Here is a 21,288-nt window from a genome sequence, read left to right on the forward strand (position 1 = left end):
CTATTCCTCATACAGTTTTGGTCTTTCAATATAACTTTGCACATAAGTAGACTACACTTAGGTACTTAATGCTGTCCATGCTGCCTGTTGCAAAGTTTATTTCTATCTGATTTTCTATAAAACTTTGCACACACAAGTAAACTACACAATATGCATGATCTAGTGCATCAGTTGTTGATTTAGATGAATGGTGTTGTCATGGTTACTAAAATTAGACATTTCTGTGAAAAACCTTTAAAACACTAGTCTTCCTACAGTTGTGGTCTGATTTCAATATAACTTTGCTCATAATTAGACTACACTTAGGTACTTACTGCTGTCCATGCTGCCTGTTGCAAAGTTTAAAATTTAAGTGCTTTTGATTTCTTTTGTTCAATTCAATTCAATTCTTTATTTGCAAAAGACATACGTCTTATAGCATTTATCCTGCAACTACCCCTTGCATTGACCTAATAAAGGTAACCTAATAAACCAAAGCTTTATCCGGTCACTGCCCTAATAAAGCCTTGTGCATGTATTCCGACGTTCTAAGCGCATTGTGACGTCACGTATACTGCAATGTTTACGCCATGGCGTCATAGTTTCAACTGCAGAGATGTGCCTAAATCTGTCGGAAATAGCTTGTTTTGGACGTTCAAATGTAAAATTTTGTTGCAGGATAAACAAAATACATAATAACTGTCTTGAAATATAAGCGATATTTGGGCTCGGGTCGAAAACGTAAGAGGGCTCGGCAAGCCTCGCCCTCTATCACGTTTTCTTACCCTCGCCCAAATATCGCTTATATTTCAAGACAGTAACCATGTATTTTATATTTATACAATATATAAACAAATGAAATAAAGGAAATAATGGCTGGTCAGTCTTGTAAATCCTTATGGAACATGCACATATATACTCGTATTAACAGTCTTTACAGTTCATATGGAGAATGACATGTAATATAGCAGATATAATCATTAACAATATAGGAGTAACAAATCAGGAAATGACACACCATTACATTATTAAATCATTTCTAAGTGCGAGGACTTTATAGATAAACTTCCCTAAATTACAAAATTCTTTTACATTATTCACACTTAGCAACTGTATTAATTTGTACATAGATGGCCTATAACAATAATATTTTTTCAAAACTTTGTTCACAATGTTGAATAAATTGGGCATACAAGTAAAAAGTGATATTCATCTTCAATTTCTGTAGTACATATTTTACAGAATCTTTTGTCCCTTGTTATATTTTTATGCCTACCCGTTTCAATAAACAGATTATGCGAGGACAACCTCATTTTAGAAATACATCTTTTGTACACCTTTGGTATCGATTTTTCTAAATAATATTGCAAGCAAACATTGTCAATTAAATGCTTATAAATATAACATTTTGATTCTGTCTGCATTTTGCTATATAGGGTCTGTATAAAGTGATCAGTAAGTCTTTGACGAATGATTGGCAGACAGTATACACTTATCCAATGGTTGTGAGTTGGATAGCTCTTTTATCAAACCCGCGACAGGGAACTATTCCCCGAGGGCTTGCCCGAAGGGAATAGTTACTGTCAAGGGTTTGATGAAAGAGCTATCTCACTCACAACCAGTGGATAAGTGTTTTATTATACTGATGTATATTATAATTTCTAAGGTTTGAATTTTCTCTGGAGTTAGATAATACTGCAAGAATAAGCTGAAATCCTGATGACGTCACAATGCTACTGAAGTCATTATGACATCATCAGACTATGGATTTAACGATGGAAATTAAAATTGGCGGCGAAAACTGCATGAAAATTTTCCGAGGGGTGGGTAGCAAAAACTATACCCCGGGGTATAGCTTTCTGTGCGGGGAAATTTTCAGACTATGAAGAATAGTTATTTTACCTTCTGAACTTTATATAGGAAAGATTTTAACAGAAGTATAATAAATACGACTATTCAGATTCCTTTGGTCTTTCCACATATACCCAACGCCCAAACAATGTAATTGCTCCTTGATAAATTTTGCCCAACTTTGATAATTTTGCTTATCATTTTCACAACTACAATAAGACCAATCATAAGCAGCTCTTAATATACAATTTTCAGACTGTAATAATTTAAACCAGAATTTAAACATTCGATAAATACGAATAAGGTACATAGGTAGACGCCCTGTCTCAAAGTACAACATGGACGTGTTTGTAGTTTTACGGACACCGAGTACATATCATATAAACTCAAGATGAACCTTTTCAATGTCCTGGCCTTTGTGGGATCCCCAAACTTCACATTCATAGTTTAAGATACTACACACATAGGTATCAAAAATAGAAAACAAAGTACCGTACAATGATTTAGATAAAGCTGCTTCATTGTTGATTTAAGAGTGAACAAAGCTTTGCGACCTTGTGTCGCTAATTGTTTTTGAGCAATAAGGAATTTAATTACAGTTATAGTTAAACACAATGCCTAAATAGACAAATTGGTCTACTATTTCTATATTTTCACCTTTATAAGCCCATTTTTCATTTGCGCGGACTTTCCCACCATTTCTAAAAACAACAACTTTAGTTTTTGATACATTTACATCTAGACCCCACTCGTGCGTATATAACTCTAGTGTATTTAACATGCTTTGTAATTCATCAATTGATTCTGAAAACAATACCATGTCAGCTGCATACATTAAAAGATAAAGGCTTAGTAGCTGCAAATCAGTAGGCGTGTTACCCTGCTTTATGAACTCAATTTCAAGATCATTAAACATATACCGTAATACAAACAGCATGGGCGATATATGCAGACAAGTAGAGCTAGAGCCTAATCAGAGACTTCTGATTTTAATTAATTTTGATATATGACATTGTGTAAAACTATTATTGGTTTATACTAAGCATTTCTCTTCTGTCAAAAAAAAAAAAAAAAAAAACTCAATACACCAAGATATCTCTTTAATTTGATTATTTGAAGAAATGAATATTGGTCAATGGTGAATGTATTTATTATTATAGAAAAAATTGAATGTTTCTTTTTAGCTACAGAATAGAGGACTTGCTAGCAGAGAAGTTGTATGTGATGTCAGTGAAGCTGAGTGTTTGTACAGAGACCTCAGGATGTGAAGCCAATTACACAATATTTAACAACATGCTGCTCCCTAAACAACCATGTCAATGGAATGAGGGATTTGTCAATTCAAGTACTATTTTATTTTCCTTTTGCAGTGTAGTTTCAAAATTTTTCGGATGTTGCTTACACAATTCGGCTTAATATTGGCTGTAAGATTCATAAAAACAGGATTTTAACATGAAACAAAAACTCTGATATGTTCAATAAAATACATGAAAATTTATAATATGGGGCACTAAATTTATAGGTATATGACCTTAATGTTTAAAAGATTAGTACGGGTATAAATATAGATAATCTTCTAACTTTGCCCTAGCTTTCCTGTGGTGTCTTTATTCCCTATTTTGTGTCTAGCTCAATTTCAAATCAACTATTTTAAAATTTTTTTTCTTCTGTGTTTAACACTTTCAACTATGTCATTATATCTTTACCTTCTGTGATATGACCCCATCAGTCCTTATTTTGTGTTAAATCATTTTTAAATCAATTATAGATGATATATCTATAACATTTCTTGCACTGATACATTAATGGTGGGAGCTTGTCCTTCCCCCTTGATGTTGACTCCATAACCATTCCTCATTTTGAATTTATGTTCAAAGAAACTGTTCCTGATGTTTACTTTTTATTAAACTTTTTCCACATGTACAAATTGTTAAGAACTATTCAAGAATGTCATAACTTTGACCTTCCCTGTGACTTTATACAAAGCTTCTTATTGGTAAGTGCAATCTAAATCAGTTATAAATTTTGACCTTGACTTTCCTCATGACTTTGTTCTTCTTTAATTTTGACCTCAACCTTCACTTGACTTTCCTCATGACTTTGTTCTTCTTTTGACCTCAACCTTCACTTTTAAAGAGATCTGAATCAAACCTCCTATAATAAAATACACTTTAGTTAGTCGAGAGCTATCCCATTGTGTCATTATACCCCCAGCAAACAAAGTTTGGGGGGTATATAGTAATCATCTGGTACGTCCATCTGTCTGTCTGTCTGTCCAGCTGTCTGTGCAAACGTGTCCGGTCCATATCTTTCTTTTTGAGGAACATTAGAATCTACTACTTCACACAAAGATCCCTTGTGACCTAAGGGTGTGTCATGACCTTGACCCAAGGTCATTTTGGGAAGTTCAAGGTCACTGAAAGAAAAAGTTATTAATATGTATCCGGTCCATATCTTTCTTATGGATAAACTTGGTAAGTTCCCATTTCACACAAAGATTCCTCATGACATAAGGGTTTGTCATGATCTTGACCCAAGGTCATCTGTGCAAGTTCAAGGTCACTGAAAGAAAAAGTTCATAATTCATGTTTAGTTCATATCTTTCTTATGGAAAAACTTTGTAAGTTCCTGTTTTACAAAGATTGCTTATGACCTGAGGGCGTGTCATGATTTTGACCCAAGGTCATTTGTGCAAGTTCAAGGACACAGACAGAAAAAAAAATCATAATTCATATCTGGTCCATATCTGTCAACATGTTGAGTTCACATTTTACACAAAGATTGCTTATGACCTGAGTGATCTGTAAGGTCACTGACAGAAAAAGTTCGTAATTCGTGCCTGGTCTTTATCTTTGGTCTTTTTTTTTTTATTAGGCTGCACCTTCATTTCATTCAGAAAAGATATAATGAGCAATTACATTTGCACTAAAAATGTTTTAGCTTTTTTCTTTTCCCTTGGATCCATAAAATATTCATGATTTGGCACCTCTGAAAAACCCAGCAGGGGGCATTTTGTCCCTTTTGGACAGTTCTAGTTATCTTCTGAACTTGAACTTTTCAATGACCAGACTTCACTATTCCTTCTTTCTGCAGTTAACTAAGTGAACGGTTCTGTATAGACAAAAAAACCCCTTCTTTTATCACATTTTACTATTATCTCAAACCAAAGAAGGAAAGTACATTCCTTTTCATGTTGCAGTAAAATTGTACCTCAGATTCATGTACCACACTGTGGTTTTCTGAATCCATATCACCACTCTCTGAAACTGATGACATAGTACGCAGAAATATGACGTTATTTTTCTTGCGCGTTAAAAAGTCCCTTATTATTATGCTTTGTTTTATGGATAAATGTTATGCAATTGATCTCTAAAGTTTTCTTTTACTATGTTTTGCTAGTTATGAGGGGGTATATAATAAATTTATCATTATAACAGTAACTTGATCAGAAGGGTCGTATCATGTCGAGTTGACAGGCGCGGATCATCAGATCTTACGAGATGGTTAGACGTATCATGTCGAGTTGACAGGCGCGGATCATCAGATCTAACGAGACGCAAAGCTTCTCGTTAGATCTGATGATCCACGCCTGTCAACTCGACATGATACGACCCTTCAGATCAAGTTACTGTTATAATAATATATATGGATCAAGCCTGACATGTATTAAATGAGGGAGCAATACAAAATTAAAGCGGCAATACAGCTGCAAATCGTGTGCTTTTTCAAACAAATTTACCTAATATATCATTCAGGAATAAGGTAAAAAGTTGAAGTAAGCATTTTGAGAAAAATAAATATTCTCCCCTCATACAAAATTAACGTAATTAGAATCTGCCGGAAAATCAAGGGTCGTACAACTTAGATCGTACCAAGTGAATTCTAAAATGGCACGTGCACACAATGTAGGGTTTACAATTATAATGGAATATTAGGTAAAAGCAATTCTCAGTCAAAATATCTTAACTCTCCGGTAAATTAATAATAATTAACATTTCAGTCTGCATTTAGACAAATTTAACATGATTAAGTACAAATGTTGACGTTTTGTGTATTGGGGTGCAGGAAAGGAAAATCCACCAAATTATACGTCATCACGGCAAAATGTCAAACAAAATATCTTTCTGCAGTTCTAATACAATTTGCACTTCAAATGGCAATAATTTTTATATGTCATAAGTGCATTTTTATGTTGAGTTTACACTGATTTTTTTTTTCTTTGAAAGCTATGGAGATACGGTAAATGATAGCATGTATATCAACAAATCTGTAGGGTAGAACCTTCGCGAGCCACACGTGAATGTCGCCGAGGTCCCCTTTCTTCTTCATCCAATGATTACATTAATTTCCAAACTAAATTTTTGTCAGGAAAGTTGTTTTTTAATTTCAATCCCTATTTTGGGTTTTGTTTTTCGTTTTGGTCGACTTAATTGTCAATGTAGCAGGCCTACCGGGCTTCCCTCTCTTACCATGCTGTTTTGTTTATGAAAGCTATATGCATGCGTCATGTGCGTGTATAGCATGGAATGTGGAACCTCGAACACGTTGCAATGTATATATTTATGTACCATAAATAATTATTAATTTTAATGAAATAATCAGAATTATTTACTTGAAAATTTGTAATTTTCTGAAAGAGTATACATTTATTAGTATGAAAAAAAAATTCCAAATCCTATAGGAAAATTTTAACAAGTCTGTTTTTGAAGAGATGTGTGATATTGCCACTTTAAAGAAACCAATAATATATAAACAAAGAAATAATTCCGAGATCTATACTAGTAGTTTTTGAAGAAAATGACCATACATGATATTCTATTACTCTGCAAATACTCAATTTTGCCATAGAGAAGTAAATTGAAATGCACAAAAAGTCTTGCATAATAAATTTTTCAATTGGTAAAAAAAAAAATATATAAAAAATCTTTATCAAAACCTTGTTTCAATTTTTTGCAAAACAAAGTCAAAAAAAAAAAAATATATAGTAATATTGAACTCATTTAAATGATGTACCGTAAATCTGGAAATTTTTACTGTAGATAAATTTTTAGCAAATTTGCGCATGCATTGCATTCGCAAAAATATTTTTCTTAAAAATAAATCAACATGTGAAGAATTTTTTTCTGAGAACTCGTGTCTTTTTTAACTCAGGGAATAGGCGTCGGTAAGCACTGGTCATTTTTAAAAGAAACCTGTTTACCCGGTACACTAGTCTACTATATAACTACAAGTTAATTACCCGTGAGAGTAAATTGCCCTCATTATATGCAATATCGTCCGATGATTTGACAAGCACTGAGGCGGTATACCCCTATTTAAATTATTTTCATCAATTAATTTGCCAATAACGAGAGAACTGTCATTTTATCTAACCGTGTATCAACACGGGCGATAACTCAAACTCGGTGTATTTACTAGAAAGTTCCAAATGTAAACGCGGTGTGTAAATTTTAGGTGAGAAAAAAAAAACAAACGTTGAGAAAAGTAGTTATATTTTTTCTTCATTTGGATTATTCTTTAGGTTAAAAGGCAACCACTAAAATGTTTGTTATAATTGATTTAGAATTTTTTTTCCAGCACAAATCCTTTTGTATTTTTATCAAAATTGTTTCGGAGCGATTTTGCAATCGCTTGCAACGTTTCGAGTATATTGGTGGTATTCTAACTGGGCATATTATTTGAAACATAACCTGATATGAAAATCTTCAGTGATTTTTATTTTTAGCACCAGTGACAATTCGCAAAAATTTGAAGCGTAAAAATTAATCAACAGCTTTCTGACCCAAATTCGCAAAAATAAATCGACGTAAAAATTTCCAGATTTACGGTATATTTGCTTGGCAAATAAATGCATCATTTTAACTTGCCCTGGATAAAGTAATTATAAAGACCATACAACATAGATAACTTTATATATTATTCATACCTGTGAAAAATATGACTATATATATGCATTCTTTAGATTTCTCTGGTTCGGCTTGGATGACCAACAATGGCTACACCACTCCTCTATCGGACTCCCAATCTGCTGAGCTTATGAAAGAAATGAGAGCTGCTAGATATTTACTGTCTGACTCGTGTGGCCTAGACTCAGAAATCTACTCATCTGCTGTTAATGGTTGGACCAATCGTAAGTGAACACAAATTAAAAATAAGTATGAGTATGCATGGCCTCTAAAATGTAATATGAAGTACCTTGTATTCACTTTTGGTCTCATTTTTGTGTCCAACTAGTTGTTTCTTGACAGATAGATAAATTAAGCAGTTGCTCAATGTCATACAAATTTATTTCTTAGTTTGGTAATCTGACAAATCAGGCACTTTTATTTAATTATTTATCGGTTTGTATAAATTTTAATGACTGTATATTTCTTTTTATAGAAATACTAGTAAGTTTTTCTTCTTTTTGATTACTCTTTACTATTATTGTAGATTGTCCTGGAGATGTCACTGTAGGCAATTTAACTGGACTTCCAGTGACCTGTCATATGTCCAGCTTCTGTAATGAGATACAGTGTTGTATGAATGCAGAAAGCATCAGAAGGAGTTTCCAGGTTGTTGTCAGTCTTGATCCCTGCTCCCAGATTATGCTCATCAAACTTGAGAGGCTGACCATCAAAGTTGATCTTCTTGACTTTCATTTTGGTAAATGAATTTGATTAAAATGTTTAAAAATTCAAATTTTTCTTTCATAATTTTTTAAGAAAAAGGAAAATTCTTTAAAGTCAATGGTTTTATTATTATAATTTTGTTTTAGGAAATGCATACGAGTACAGTCTTGTTGGTATGCTGAGAGTAAGGTAAGCCAGCTTTTAGCAAGTAAATTAACACCAAGGGTAATTTAAAAATATATGAACTTTCATAATTTTTTACTAGATAAGAATAAATGCTCAAAAATGTAAATCTTGCAGGACAAGTTCAGATTATAACATTTTTTTTGTAGACTGAATCTCTATAATTTGGTACACCGGAAGAGTTATGCAATGAATCTTGGTATAGCTCTTTGTTTTGAAAGTAGCAGCAGTTGTGAATTGGATTTTACTATCCTACAAAATGCTGTTTTTCCTAAAGGCAGTTGTGACTGGACTTCAAGTCTTTTAGGTTTGATATATAATTAAATTTTTCAATTTTTTTTACTATGAAAAGCCCTCCAAGGATGAGAAAAAATCCCCAAACTATGTTCATGTTTTCATCTAAAGATATTTTTGAATTTGGGTTAAAATATCTCTCTGTAACTTTTACTGAAATCTCAACTTAAGTTTCTTCAATTATACGTATTTTCTGCAACAGTTAGATTTTATATGTTTAGATAATTTTGATTTTTAAATAGATATGCATTAAATTTTACAGACACAGGATTTTCACTACAAAAATGGTTGAACGATATTGGATTAAATTCAACCATTTCACGTCTGCCAAAATATGCGGAGTATCTGGTTCTAGAAGATAGGAGTATGTCTAATATGATGAAAGGAACACCATGTGACCGAACATTAGACTCGCAGTATACATCCAAGTCCCCAGTCAATGGATGGGTGAATGGTAATTGTTTAATTTTTTTCTTGCCACTGCAGAAATTTTAATTTACAAAAATTTGCTTTTAAAAGATATACAGAATATATTGTACGAGGCCCATAAATGTTTAATTTTACATGCTTATTTTTTTTTTTTTAGATTGTGGGTCTACTATCTACACACCTCCCCTTCCAACAGAAATAATATGCCATTTACATGTATCTTGCACAGCTATTACATGTTGTATGGATATCAATAAATTCAACAACAGATCTCTTGAAGTTGCTTTAGAGTTTGAAGAATGCAATAATTTATTAAAATTGACAATAGAAAGAATACAGCATACAGTGTATCTGCATGATTTTGGTTTTGGTATGTACAGTCTGCTTTTGTTATGTATTTCCTTATAAAGAAAACTTTCTCTTTTTGGTTTTATAAATTGATTTTTGAATTCATGCCTATGCTGAAATAAATAGACATATACAATTTTATTTATACATGTATGTTATTTTATTTCACATCACTTGCTTTAATTCCAGGAAGTGAACAAAAGTTTACACTAAGAGGGATTTTTGAAATCAGGTCAGTGATATAAATGTGCAGGTGGCTTGTTGATTAAATTTCTCTATTGAATGCTGTACAAATTTGATTATTACTGAATGATATATATTAAAGCTATTAATATCTTTGTACTGTAGATATACAATAACAAAGGATAGTGTAGCCAAGAAATACAACATTCACCTTACAACTGCTGCATGCTTTGAACCTGCTGGATGTGACCAAATAATAACCGTTTTGAACCAGACCAAATTTGACATGAAAACTTGCACAAATCAAGGAGAATTTTTGAATTCTAGTATGTTTATTCCTATATGATAATTTGTTGCACACACAAGTTTTTAGCTAACCTGAGCTGAAGGGTCAAGTGAGCTTTTCAGATCACACGTACATCTGTTGTCTGTAATATTTTCACCTTTGACCCATGCTTATTTGAACAAGTTCAAGGCCACTAGCTAAAGATGTTTTTTTTCTGGCATATTATTATTTTAAATCTTTTTCAGACTTTTCCCTCAGTGCTTGGCTGGCATCTCGTTCTATACCCAGTGTAGAGGACATGACTGTGCCCCAGGCCAGTGATCTCCTGACAGAACTAGGACTGGACCACTTCCTGGATTCTACAGACAGGTGCTCTCTGTCTGACACAGTGTATGGAGCAGCTGCAGGAAATGGATGGAACAATGGTATATACATGTATAATATATAGTGGTAGTGCTATGATTTCAGGGTTTCATCATTCACAGAGATTTTTTTTCTGGTACTTTTTAATTTTTCTTTGTTGTCCCCCGCTTTTGCGAAAGTGAGGGGACATTAAATCTCATTCGTCTGTCTGTCTGTCTGTCTGTCCGTCAGTCTGTCAGTCTGTCCGTCACAAAAACTTTAACCTTGCCCATAACTTTTGATTTAGTGGAGCTATGACTTTCATATTTCACATGTGTATTTCTTGAGACAAGATCTTTCTTTGGGTATCACCAAATTTGACCTTTTAACCTTGACCTTGGAGTTTGACCCACTTTTACACAAAAATTTCAAACTTTTACTTTGACCATAACTTTTGAATGGAAGGTACTAGGACTTTCATATTTCACATATGTATTGTTTGTGGCAAAACCTTTCATTGGATAACAACAACCTTGACCTTTTGACCTTGACCTTGGAGATTTAAGTACTTATGAAAAAACTTTAACCTTGACCATAACTTTTGAACGGTGAGGACTAAGGCTTTCTTACTTCACATATGTAATCCCTGTGAGAAGACCTTTCATTGGATACCAATAACTTTTACCCTTTGACCTTGACCTTGGAGTTTTAAATACTTTTTAAAAACTTTAACCTTGGTCACAACTTTTAAACAGTAGATAGTTGGACTTTTATATTTCACATATGTATTCCTTGTGGCAAGACATTTCATTGGATATCAAAACCTTGACCTTTTGACCTTGACCTTGGAGATTTTACGTACTTATGAAAAATCTTTAACCTTGACCATAACTTTTGAATGGTGGGGGCTAGGGCTTTCGTACTTCACATATGTTTTCCTTTTGAGAAGACCTTTCATTGGATACCAACAACTTTTACCCTTTGACCTTGACATTGGAGTTTTAACTACTTTTTCAAAAAAACTTTAACTTTGGTCACAACTTTTGAACGGTAAATACTAGGACTATTATATTTAAAATATATATTCTTTGTGGCAAGTCCTTTCATTGGATAACAACAACCTTGAACTTTTGACATGGACCTTGGAGATTTACGTACTTATGAAAAAACTTTAATCTTGACCATAAATTTTGAACAGTAAGGGCTAGGGCTTTCATACTTTACATATGTATTCCTTGTGAGAAAGCCTTTCATTGGATATCAACAATTTTGACCCTTCGATCTCGACCTTGGAGTTGACGTACTTTTAAAAAACTTTTTACTTTGGCCATAATTTTTTAACGGTCAGGATTAGGGTTTTCATCCTTAAAAAAATCAACTTCAATGTTACTTTCTAAATAAATGACATATGATAGGATGTTCATATTACACACAATATGTCATAAAAGATAAATTCTCACCCACAAAGAAACCAAAAGCAGGGGACCACAATTCTTTGAATTTGCTTGTTTATGCAACTATAAAAAGGCGTTTCTTCTTTCTACTTTAGAGTGTTTAAAGTTTCCCAACCATACTCTTACAACCATCACAAACAGAGATCAGGTCCTTTGTCATATTCCCTCATCCTGTGACAGGGTGTCTTGCTGTGTTTACATTGCTCCTGTTCAAAGACATGCTCAAGTTGAACTTTTGATAAACACATGCAGCTATCAGATGGAAGGAGCTATTGACAATCTCAAAGTCATCCACAACTTGTTCAGTTATGACTATGGTAAGGTTTGACAAATTGCTGTAAATGAGAAATTTATATCAAGGTTTCTAAACATGGTAATTATATAATATTATAAATGTCTGTTCAGAGAATGAATGTTGATAATTAATTTGTTTTCAGGGAAAATGGAAGAGCAGGGAATCCATGGTGTTGTGTTGTTTGGGTAATATAATTTATGATTTTCATTTTCTTTAATGATGTCTCTTGGATATCACAAACCAAAATGAAATTTCGAAATACATCATTTCAAAATTTCATGTTTTGCTTTAAATTGGTATAAAATTTCTGGTAAGCTTACTCTTGTCTGCAAACTAACTATTATTCAATACAAATTTATTTGCGATTTATTAGTTTGAAATAATTTGCCAATGTACAAGATATTTTTATGATTGAAAAAACTACCGTTACTTAAATACCCAAATAATTTTTCACAAGAATTAATTTGCAAAAATTCAACATTTCTCACATACAGTACAAATTTAAAGTACCGGTACACATTTATTTCTTCCCCAAGAAAGAACGGGGATATAGAGAAATCACTGTGTTCATCAGTCTCTTAATCTGTCTCGTCATCCATTTGTGTCCAGGCAAAGAAATAATGCTGCTTATGATACACTTGTATGATATAGCTCACACATGACAAAGATATACTCCTTAATGACAACAATAACCTTCACTCGATTTTATAAGGTCCAATGAAATGGCAAGATGATCTAATTTAATTTCTTGAAAATTATAGTTTTCTGCAGCTTACTGATAATTATCCCAAATCTGTTCTGAGTGTTTCCCATTTGGTAAAGTTGGGACAGCTCTATAGCTTTTTTGTAGTAACAATAATCTAGGTTAATATTGATAGAAGTGAAATGTCTTTTCAATGTACTAACATAAACTGAATTCTTTTTTCAGCTATCATGTTACTAATGTTGTATCAGAAAAAAGGTTCAGAATTGATGGTCGCATAAAGATGTGTTTTGAACAAGGCAATTGCAGTATCAATATCACAATTTTCCATGACCTTCTCCTTGCTTATCAAGATTGTAATATTAGCACTGGAGATGTGGCTATAGAAGGTAAAAACCAAATTGATAAAATATTTAATTTGATGATACTTCCCTTTTTTTTTTTAAATATAAGATCTTAACTTAGAACAAATTCTGCTGGATAATTTGTACATAATAGAAAACATATATCTTAATCTGTATCGGATTATTTTACACTATGTTAGGTCAGATCTATCTCTCTCTTTTCTTCAAAATTTAATTAAAGGAAAAAGAAACATGGGGGGTAAACTTTTAAAATGATTTAATGCTATGTGTTTGATGGTATTTTTCAGTATTTTTTCTTACAATAAAAACAATCTTTAATCAACAATTTAACGAATTTTCATTTGATTTTTACTAAAATTTCATTGCAGTTTCTAGGTGACAGACCTAATTTTGTCAATTAATTTACATGATTTTTTTTGACAGTTGCAAGATATTTTCTATTTTATGGTACTCTGAATTTTTTTTCCTTTCAAAATATATAATGATTACTTGATCCTGGTTAATTGGATATTTGTTTTCAAGCAATCTATAGATTGCTTGAAATCTAAACCTATAGGATTATAATGAACCGCCTGGATTACTGATTTGAAATATACTTAAATCATTATGAAGGGGAATCAGCTAGATTAACAAGGACATCACTGTATACATGCACATATGGCTTATGGCACATTTTGGACATTGCAAGCCACACAAAATCACACACTGCACACCCCCTCAAAATTTGAATTTAAAATTTAATATTAATTTTGTGGTGATTTGTCTATATGCCAAAAGAATTGAGGAGTAAAAAATCCTGGTGGAAAATTTGACTTATTCAAGTGTTATAATTCAGAAGTCTTTTTGTAGGTGTTACTTTTGATTTTTGGAAGCCAATTCAGTGTAAATCTTTCAACTTGGATCTCTCAGGTCAGTTTTAATTAATTACATTACACTGCTTGTTATAGTTTTGGTAATTGATAAAAGAATGAAATTTGTGATTTTTAATATTTTTCCCCTTAAATGATGTTGCCTTTCACATTTTCAAAGCTGTTTTAGGGGATTTGTTAAACCTATTTCTAATTGATTTCCCCCCAAACAATTTTTATCTTCATTGTTTTTTCTCAGGTTGTGAAAATACAAAAATTGAAGGCATTCCTATGGAAATGCAAAAACACTGCCAGTACCTGTCAGACTGTAGTGGGATAGAATGCTGTCTGGAGAACAGTTTTAATCTTGGAAATAGAAGTGTGTACTTCATGGCCAGAATTGACTGCACCAACATAGAATATCAAGTGGAAACAAAAAAAGTTATGAAATCCCTTACAGCTCTCACTGATGGTATGGTCACTGCTTCGATATTCATTGAGTTTGTCTTGACCTTTCTGAGCTGAAAGCACGATTGAACTAAAAGATTCAATACTATGTGATACCTGGTATTGATTTTATTTCATCTGGTAAAAATCTTTAATCTCTCATTTCAAATTTTTGTCCTGCAGGCTTAGAATACTCTGAGATTATTGGATCACCTGCAGTCTTCCAAGTGAATTACACCAAAACCAAAAATGGGGCAAATTATGCAATTGGTGTAAAACTGATAGTAGCAGGCATCGGTACTGAAAATTCAGGACTAGTCACTTTTAGTGTTATGGACCATAATACAACCAGAATAATTCCATCAGAATGTGGTACTGGTAGGAGAAGAAGAAGGAAGAGATCTGTGGACCTATCCAAGTAATTTCATTGTCCACAATTAAAGTTAAAAGATTTGTCTGTTTATAAGCTTGTGTGAGGCTCAATTAAATAAACTTTGAGTTAGCTTATTATACACAAGGCTTTGTTTTTAAGCTGAGAATATGAATTAAATCTGACCCAATGTTAGTTATAAGAATTAAAGGTGAAAGGAGGTGACATATAATCTAATGGTTTTAATATTTTGAACTTTGTTTTGACTTGGTTTTATTATGGTTCATTGGTTTTATTAAAGCTTGGATCCTGCAAAGTTCATAGAAGGCATTAGGGCTCTTCTGGAAGCTAATGCATCAAGTGAACTATTTGATTCATTTCAAGAAAGGGTAAAAGAGAAAAGTGTAAGTGCAATATACTCATTTCTGTTCTTCTCTCCTAGTGAATAGGCTTCTGTTTCTGACTACAGGAATGAAAAAAAAAAACAAGAAAAAAATAAAAGATGAATTTTATGATAGATGTATGTGATAGATGTACATGTGATAAGGAAATTTTGAGAAATTCAGTTATATTACTTGTTTAATCACAGCGAATAGAAAAATTGACCAACTTGGCAGCAACAGCTTTATCTAATGATGATGCTTCAACTGGAATCAAGTCTCAAGTACAAGCTCTGGGCTCTGGGAATCCATTTACCATCAAAGTTACAGAAGAAAGTGATACTTCTATAACAGTTCAGGGTGGTAAGACATTGAATTTGTTAAATATGCTTGTAATTTAGCAAGAGAGACAGTTTTCCAGAAGAATTCAGCAGTTTCTCAGATCAAGGGGGTGGAGCAAAAGTAAAATGAATGTATAATCATAAAAAATCTTCTTTACATGTGTATGTTACCTCTAACTTACTAGATCCACCTTTAAGAATTTGGGGACAAAATCACACTTATTTGTGTAATGTATTTGTGAAATGGTTCTAAATTCATCTTTACACTATGATAGCCTAAACTGAAATGAGATTGATTTAAGATGAAAGGTTCAGCACCACTAACTATATTTTTTGGTTAATATCTCAAATACTTTAATGAGTGTCCTTAGGCTTGGGACAAATTACCTGACTAATTTTGCCCCCCCCCCCCCCCCCCCCCCCGGCCCTTTTTAGGTACTGTATATGTACTTAAAAAAGAGGGCTTCATATTTTTGCAGCTTTGGCGCAGTCAAGAATGTGCTAATTCATGAATACCACTAAGAAATCATTAATAGATATACAATATAGGCAAGGACATGTGAATCGCTTATTCATGATTACACCAACAACTCCATACCCAGTAATTGCACTAAATTTTGAATATGCCAACTTATGTACATGTACAGTAATTTGTACAGCTTTCAAAACAGGTTTTGTTGTTATTTGAAAGAACCTTTCATCATTTAATTAATTGTAATAATACATCTGTCTTCTAGGAGATGCAATCACAGCTATGATGAGTGAATCAACAACAGTTTCAAGTGTTAGTAAGCAGTCATATGTAGTAGGTGGAGGCCTTACTACTGTAGGTACAAAGTTACTTGGGATGAAACTGGCGTGTATGACCATTGGGGATTTGGAAGCACTACTACATCTGAAGAACATTGATCCTTTGAAAGTATTTGAACTGATGAAAAGCATACAAGACTTGGCAAAAGCTCTTGTGAGTAATATTTTCACAGTATTGCAGACCAGATTAAAAAAGAGAATCTTAAGTTTTAAAGTTTTTGTCTTAGCATTAAATAAGGAAATTGTCTTCTTTCCTCTATTTTAGTACTCAGAATTCATAAGCAAGGTATTTAGTGATGATGACAGCATATTTAAGAACTTTGACTTGGTGCTTAAAGGAGATTTCAGTCTTCCCAAAAAGCAGGATCAATTACTTTCAATTGAAAGAATATTTTTTGTTGGAGGATTTATTACAATGAAATTTGGTGAGTGAACATTTGTGGTGTTTAAATAGGTTTGCAGAAAGTTTTTTTTTTGCGTAAGGCCAAATGACAAAAATATGTTTGGTCCCTAGTATTTTAAACTCTGACACAAAACTTTTAACCAACCTGAGCTTTTCCATCAATTTTTTTCTTTTTCTCTTGTGACATCATACCTTGTTGAAAACTCCTCAACAAATGCAAGAACTGTAGTGTTACATGTTGAAAGAAATTTATTTGTGAACACAATTAATATTATACTCATAGTAAACAAGGTTTTATGAGATTTTGATGACAAGAAACTTTACCTGTAATCATCATCATTAAGATTTCTTTGTACTGTACAAAAATACATACAATTTATCCTAATATTGCTTATTTTTGAACTGAAAATAACTTTTTTTATCCTTTATTATTTTGCTCATAGGATTTGGAGTAGACTATTACTTTGGTGTAAAGTTTATAGTTGGAGCTAAGGTACTGGAAATGAAGGGATTTGTAGAGGTAGAACCTTTTGGAGGCCTGGCTGTATGGGGAGAGCTGGGCATAGGATATGTACTGTATGGTAAACTAAAACTTGTCGGATATATAATGGACACAGGTTTTCCAACAAAAGCTGAAGTTACTTTCAATAAGTTTCCACTAGACGTTAGGTAAATTGTTTGTTTTAAGAAAATGTTAAATGAAATGAATCCATTTTTCTTTAAACAAAATAATGCCTGACCATGCATACTATATCAATATTTCTAAGTAGTATCAATCTTATGATGAGGGAATGAGTTTGTAACAGCTTATAAAATTTCTTTATAAATGTTACATTATCTTCTGATAAAAAAATATTGTACATGTATTTTGCTAATTTCCTGCATGATTTTTTCTGCTAACATATTGGTCTTGTTTCAATTTTTACTCTAAAAAGGCAATACATGTATTAATTTCTTTTTAAATATTTTAGATTGCAGATGTATTTAAGACTCAGGCCTGTAAAATTAAGACTGTATGGACTTGTTACTCTTGAAGTTGATCTTATATTTGCAAAAATAAAGAAAACACTGTATAAGAAAAGACTGTGGGAGTTTGAAACACCAATAATAAGGAAAAAACTGATTGATAATTACAAAGCAGAGGAGGATAAAACACCACCAAAATTAGAGAGCTTTGGGGTATGTTGTAAATTAGAGAGCTTTGGGGGTATGTCTTGTACAACTGATTCACTGATTCTTAAATTGAATAAAATGCTGCAATAAAAGCTACTAGATCCCGACCTTTATAAAGTAAATCCCATGTATGATATACAATTTATAAAAAAATATTGGTCAAAGATAGGCCTTATGCTATACCCCTGGCTTTGGTGTCGGAGTTAGCATCAGCGTCCCGGTTAATGTTTTAAGAGCAGGTCCATTCCCAAGTAACTATAAGCCCTACCTGGAGCAAACTTGCAAGGATGATGCATCTAGGGATGGACACTACCAGACTTGCTTCGGATGCTGGATCTGACCAACAATTGTCAGATGAGTGACCAGGTTAAAGTTTTTGGAGCAGGTCCATTTCCAAATAACTAAAATCCCTACCCAGACTAAACTTTCATGGATGATGCATCTAGGGATGGACACTACCAGACTTGCCTCGGATGCTGGATTTGACCAACATTTTCCAGATGAGTGACCAGGTTAAACTTTTTAGAGCAGGTCCATTCCCAAACAACTAAAAGCCCTACCCAGACTAAACTTGCATGGATGATGCATCTAGGGATGGACACTACCAGACTTGCTTTGGATGCTGGATGTGACCTACATTTTCCAGATGAGCGACCAGGTTATTCCCAATAATCTATAAGCCCTACCTGGACCAAACTTGCATGGATGATTCATCTAAGGATGGACAATGGAAACTTGCTTCGGATGCTGGATCTTGACATAAATTTTCAAAACGAGTGACCAGGTCAAAGTTTTTGGAACAGATTAATCTTCAATGTACTTTAAGACCTATTTAAACAGAACTTGCTTGATTATTGTTGTCAGGATAAATACTAACTGTTAAGAAAATATGATGTAAGCATTACTTAAACTGATAACATTTGTAGAGGTGAGCTTTGTAATCTTGTATTACATATGTTTTGACAAATGGGAAAGTTTGGCATGAATTTTACCAGTGTACTACATATCATTTGTGGTTATTAGTAATATGCAACTAATTTGTCAGTTAATACAAGTATAAGTCATTAAAAAACATGCATACATTTAAGGTTAACTAAAGATATTTTATCCTTAGCAGGATAATAATGATAATTTGAATTTTGGCAGGGGACAACTCCATCTGGATCCTGTGGTGTTGTACAAGTAGCAGGTAGAGATCACACAGAACCTGAATTTATCATCAATGTTATGGCAGAGGATGACAGAAGTAATGTTAATCTACACTTAGTCATTGGAACAGTACCTGGTGCTTCTGATGTTATGTCCAAAACGCAGCTAGGGGGGTTTTCTACTGCACTGAATAATGTAAGAATTATTTAAAAAAAAAAAAATAAAATATGAACAAAACTACGGTAACCATGATTTAAGGGCATGTCAGTGGTAGTTTTGAACTTTCTTGTCAAACTGTAAAATTGATATTTTCGAAAGGTCAAATTTTCATGGTTTGAGGAAGATACATACCTTTAAAACAACAAAAAATTAACCTACCCACTAAAATAAGTGATTTCACATTATTTCCTGTACAATTTTAGAGGTCCAATAATTGAAGGATCTTTGTGTGATTTTTAGCTCTTCTAAGCCAACTTAAACAGCAAATGCTATGACTAATTGTGCAATTGCAAAATTCTTTTAGAATGTGGGCCAAATCTCAAGAACTATTTGGTCTATTTTTGTCAAATCTCTTGCTTATACTTAAACTATAGCGAGGGACTTGACCCTTAAACAAGAGGAAATAATCAGGAAAACAAAAATGAAAGACATAGTTACTGAAAAATATTCATAAGAACCACTGTGCAGAGATCACCAATATTTCTTAAAGGAAATGTTGTAGATTTGAAATTGTTCAAGGCATCATCCTAGGGCAGAGAACCATCAAAGATTATCAGTTGATGCATCTTGTGTCAACTGAAAAGTTGGTTAAGTACATGACTTACTTTTGAAAATTTATGGGTATACACATGTATTGACATATTTCAGATACTAATTGGCTTATAATTTACCAAACTGTTTCCATTTTTTAACTTTATACAACTGAAAAGTAGGTCACAGAGACCTACTTTTGAAAATTTATGGTCATATTTTAGATACTCTGTTCTATGTAAAATAAATAATTGCAGCTTGGCTGTTCTTGAACAGATTTTTTTCAAAATGATTCCTATATATTCTTTAGTAAAACTTTGGCCCTTTTTTGCCCCCCTCCCCTCCCAACTGCTTGAGGACATTATTTGAGCAAACTTGATTCTACAAGATTTTAAAAGGTATTTCCTACAGTATGCTGTTAACTTTGACACCTTGTTTTGGTCATGTGCTACCCCCAGAAATTATGATTAGAGGAAAGAGGAAAAATTTAATCTAACAACTTGAGGATACTTCTATTAAAGTATGGATTAATATCTGGCTTATTGTACATTGAATGTCTTTTATTTCAAGATTTTGAAACCAACTGGAGTTCCTTTATACTTCACTGTCCATGTGTCAAATGAGGCAGGAGTGAGTGTTCCAGCTTCCTGTAAACTAGACACGTATGACATGACAATACCAGGAGGGAGGATGGCAGAGGCCTTTACCTCCACCAGTAATCCCAGTGTTCTGAAGGCAGTAGTCACAGTGTATGAAGACTCACCCCTCAAACACACCAAAGTAGCTGTGGGGTATGGCAAGAACACATGGGGAGAGCAGATTGTCAGATGGACAACTGTCTCATTAGCTGCCAACACTGTTAACTATGATGTGGGTATGGAGCTTCTTTGTTAGGACATAATATAATGTTAATGGTCATTGCTGATTAAACCCATGTAATGGTTTTCCTTATACCATACAAGTAGAATTTTTAGCGAGGATTTAATTTTGGCATTATAAGTGAGGATGCCAAGATCTCTAAAATTGAAAATTGCTAAAATTTAGTTGTATCTTACCGGTATTTGTAATAGCTTCTCAAATGAGCTTTTTCAAATCGCTAATATTACATCTTGCTAAAAATAATATACCAATTTTTAAGGACAAATCGCTAAATTTGCATCTCACTAAAAATTTCCACTGGTACAGTATTTTGTGACTTGTTGAATAAAATGAGATCTGATCAAATTTACCCATAGTATCTCCATTGTCTTAGTTTCTTTAGTTTTAGAGAGGTATCTTTGAATCTAATCAAAAT

At 33.0% G+C, this 21,288-nt stretch overlaps 1 protein-coding gene across 1 annotated transcript in view; it reads left to right on the forward strand.

Moving 5' to 3' along the window:
• The window catches only part of LOC134270608 (uncharacterized), a 226,690-nt gene that overhangs the window by 157,441 nt on the left and 47,961 nt on the right, over nt 1-21,288 (forward strand). The window contains 24 exon segments of the mRNA XM_062752837.1: nt 3,015-3,175; nt 7,793-7,960; nt 8,263-8,475; nt 8,588-8,630; nt 8,774-8,931; nt 9,181-9,372; nt 9,505-9,717; nt 9,885-9,927; nt 10,044-10,204; nt 10,410-10,589; nt 12,056-12,277; nt 12,398-12,440; nt 13,184-13,347; nt 14,173-14,232; nt 14,431-14,643; nt 14,802-15,036; nt 15,290-15,392; nt 15,578-15,731; nt 16,447-16,673; nt 16,785-16,944; nt 17,366-17,591; nt 17,894-18,101; nt 19,242-19,439; nt 20,565-20,868. Of these exon segments, the coding sequence (XP_062608821.1) occupies nt 3,015-3,175; nt 7,793-7,960; nt 8,263-8,475; nt 8,588-8,630; nt 8,774-8,931; nt 9,181-9,372; nt 9,505-9,717; nt 9,885-9,927; nt 10,044-10,204; nt 10,410-10,589; nt 12,056-12,277; nt 12,398-12,440; nt 13,184-13,347; nt 14,173-14,232; nt 14,431-14,643; nt 14,802-15,036; nt 15,290-15,392; nt 15,578-15,731; nt 16,447-16,673; nt 16,785-16,944; nt 17,366-17,591; nt 17,894-18,101; nt 19,242-19,439; nt 20,565-20,868 (4,049 nt within the window).

This window comes from Saccostrea cucullata, unplaced genomic scaffold, assembly GCF_032062105.1.
Source record: "Saccostrea cucullata isolate Sc308-1 unplaced genomic scaffold, CSIRO_AGI_Scuc_v1 ctg171, whole genome shotgun sequence".
Taxonomy (NCBI): domain Eukaryota; kingdom Metazoa; phylum Mollusca; class Bivalvia; order Ostreida; family Ostreidae; genus Saccostrea; species Saccostrea cuccullata.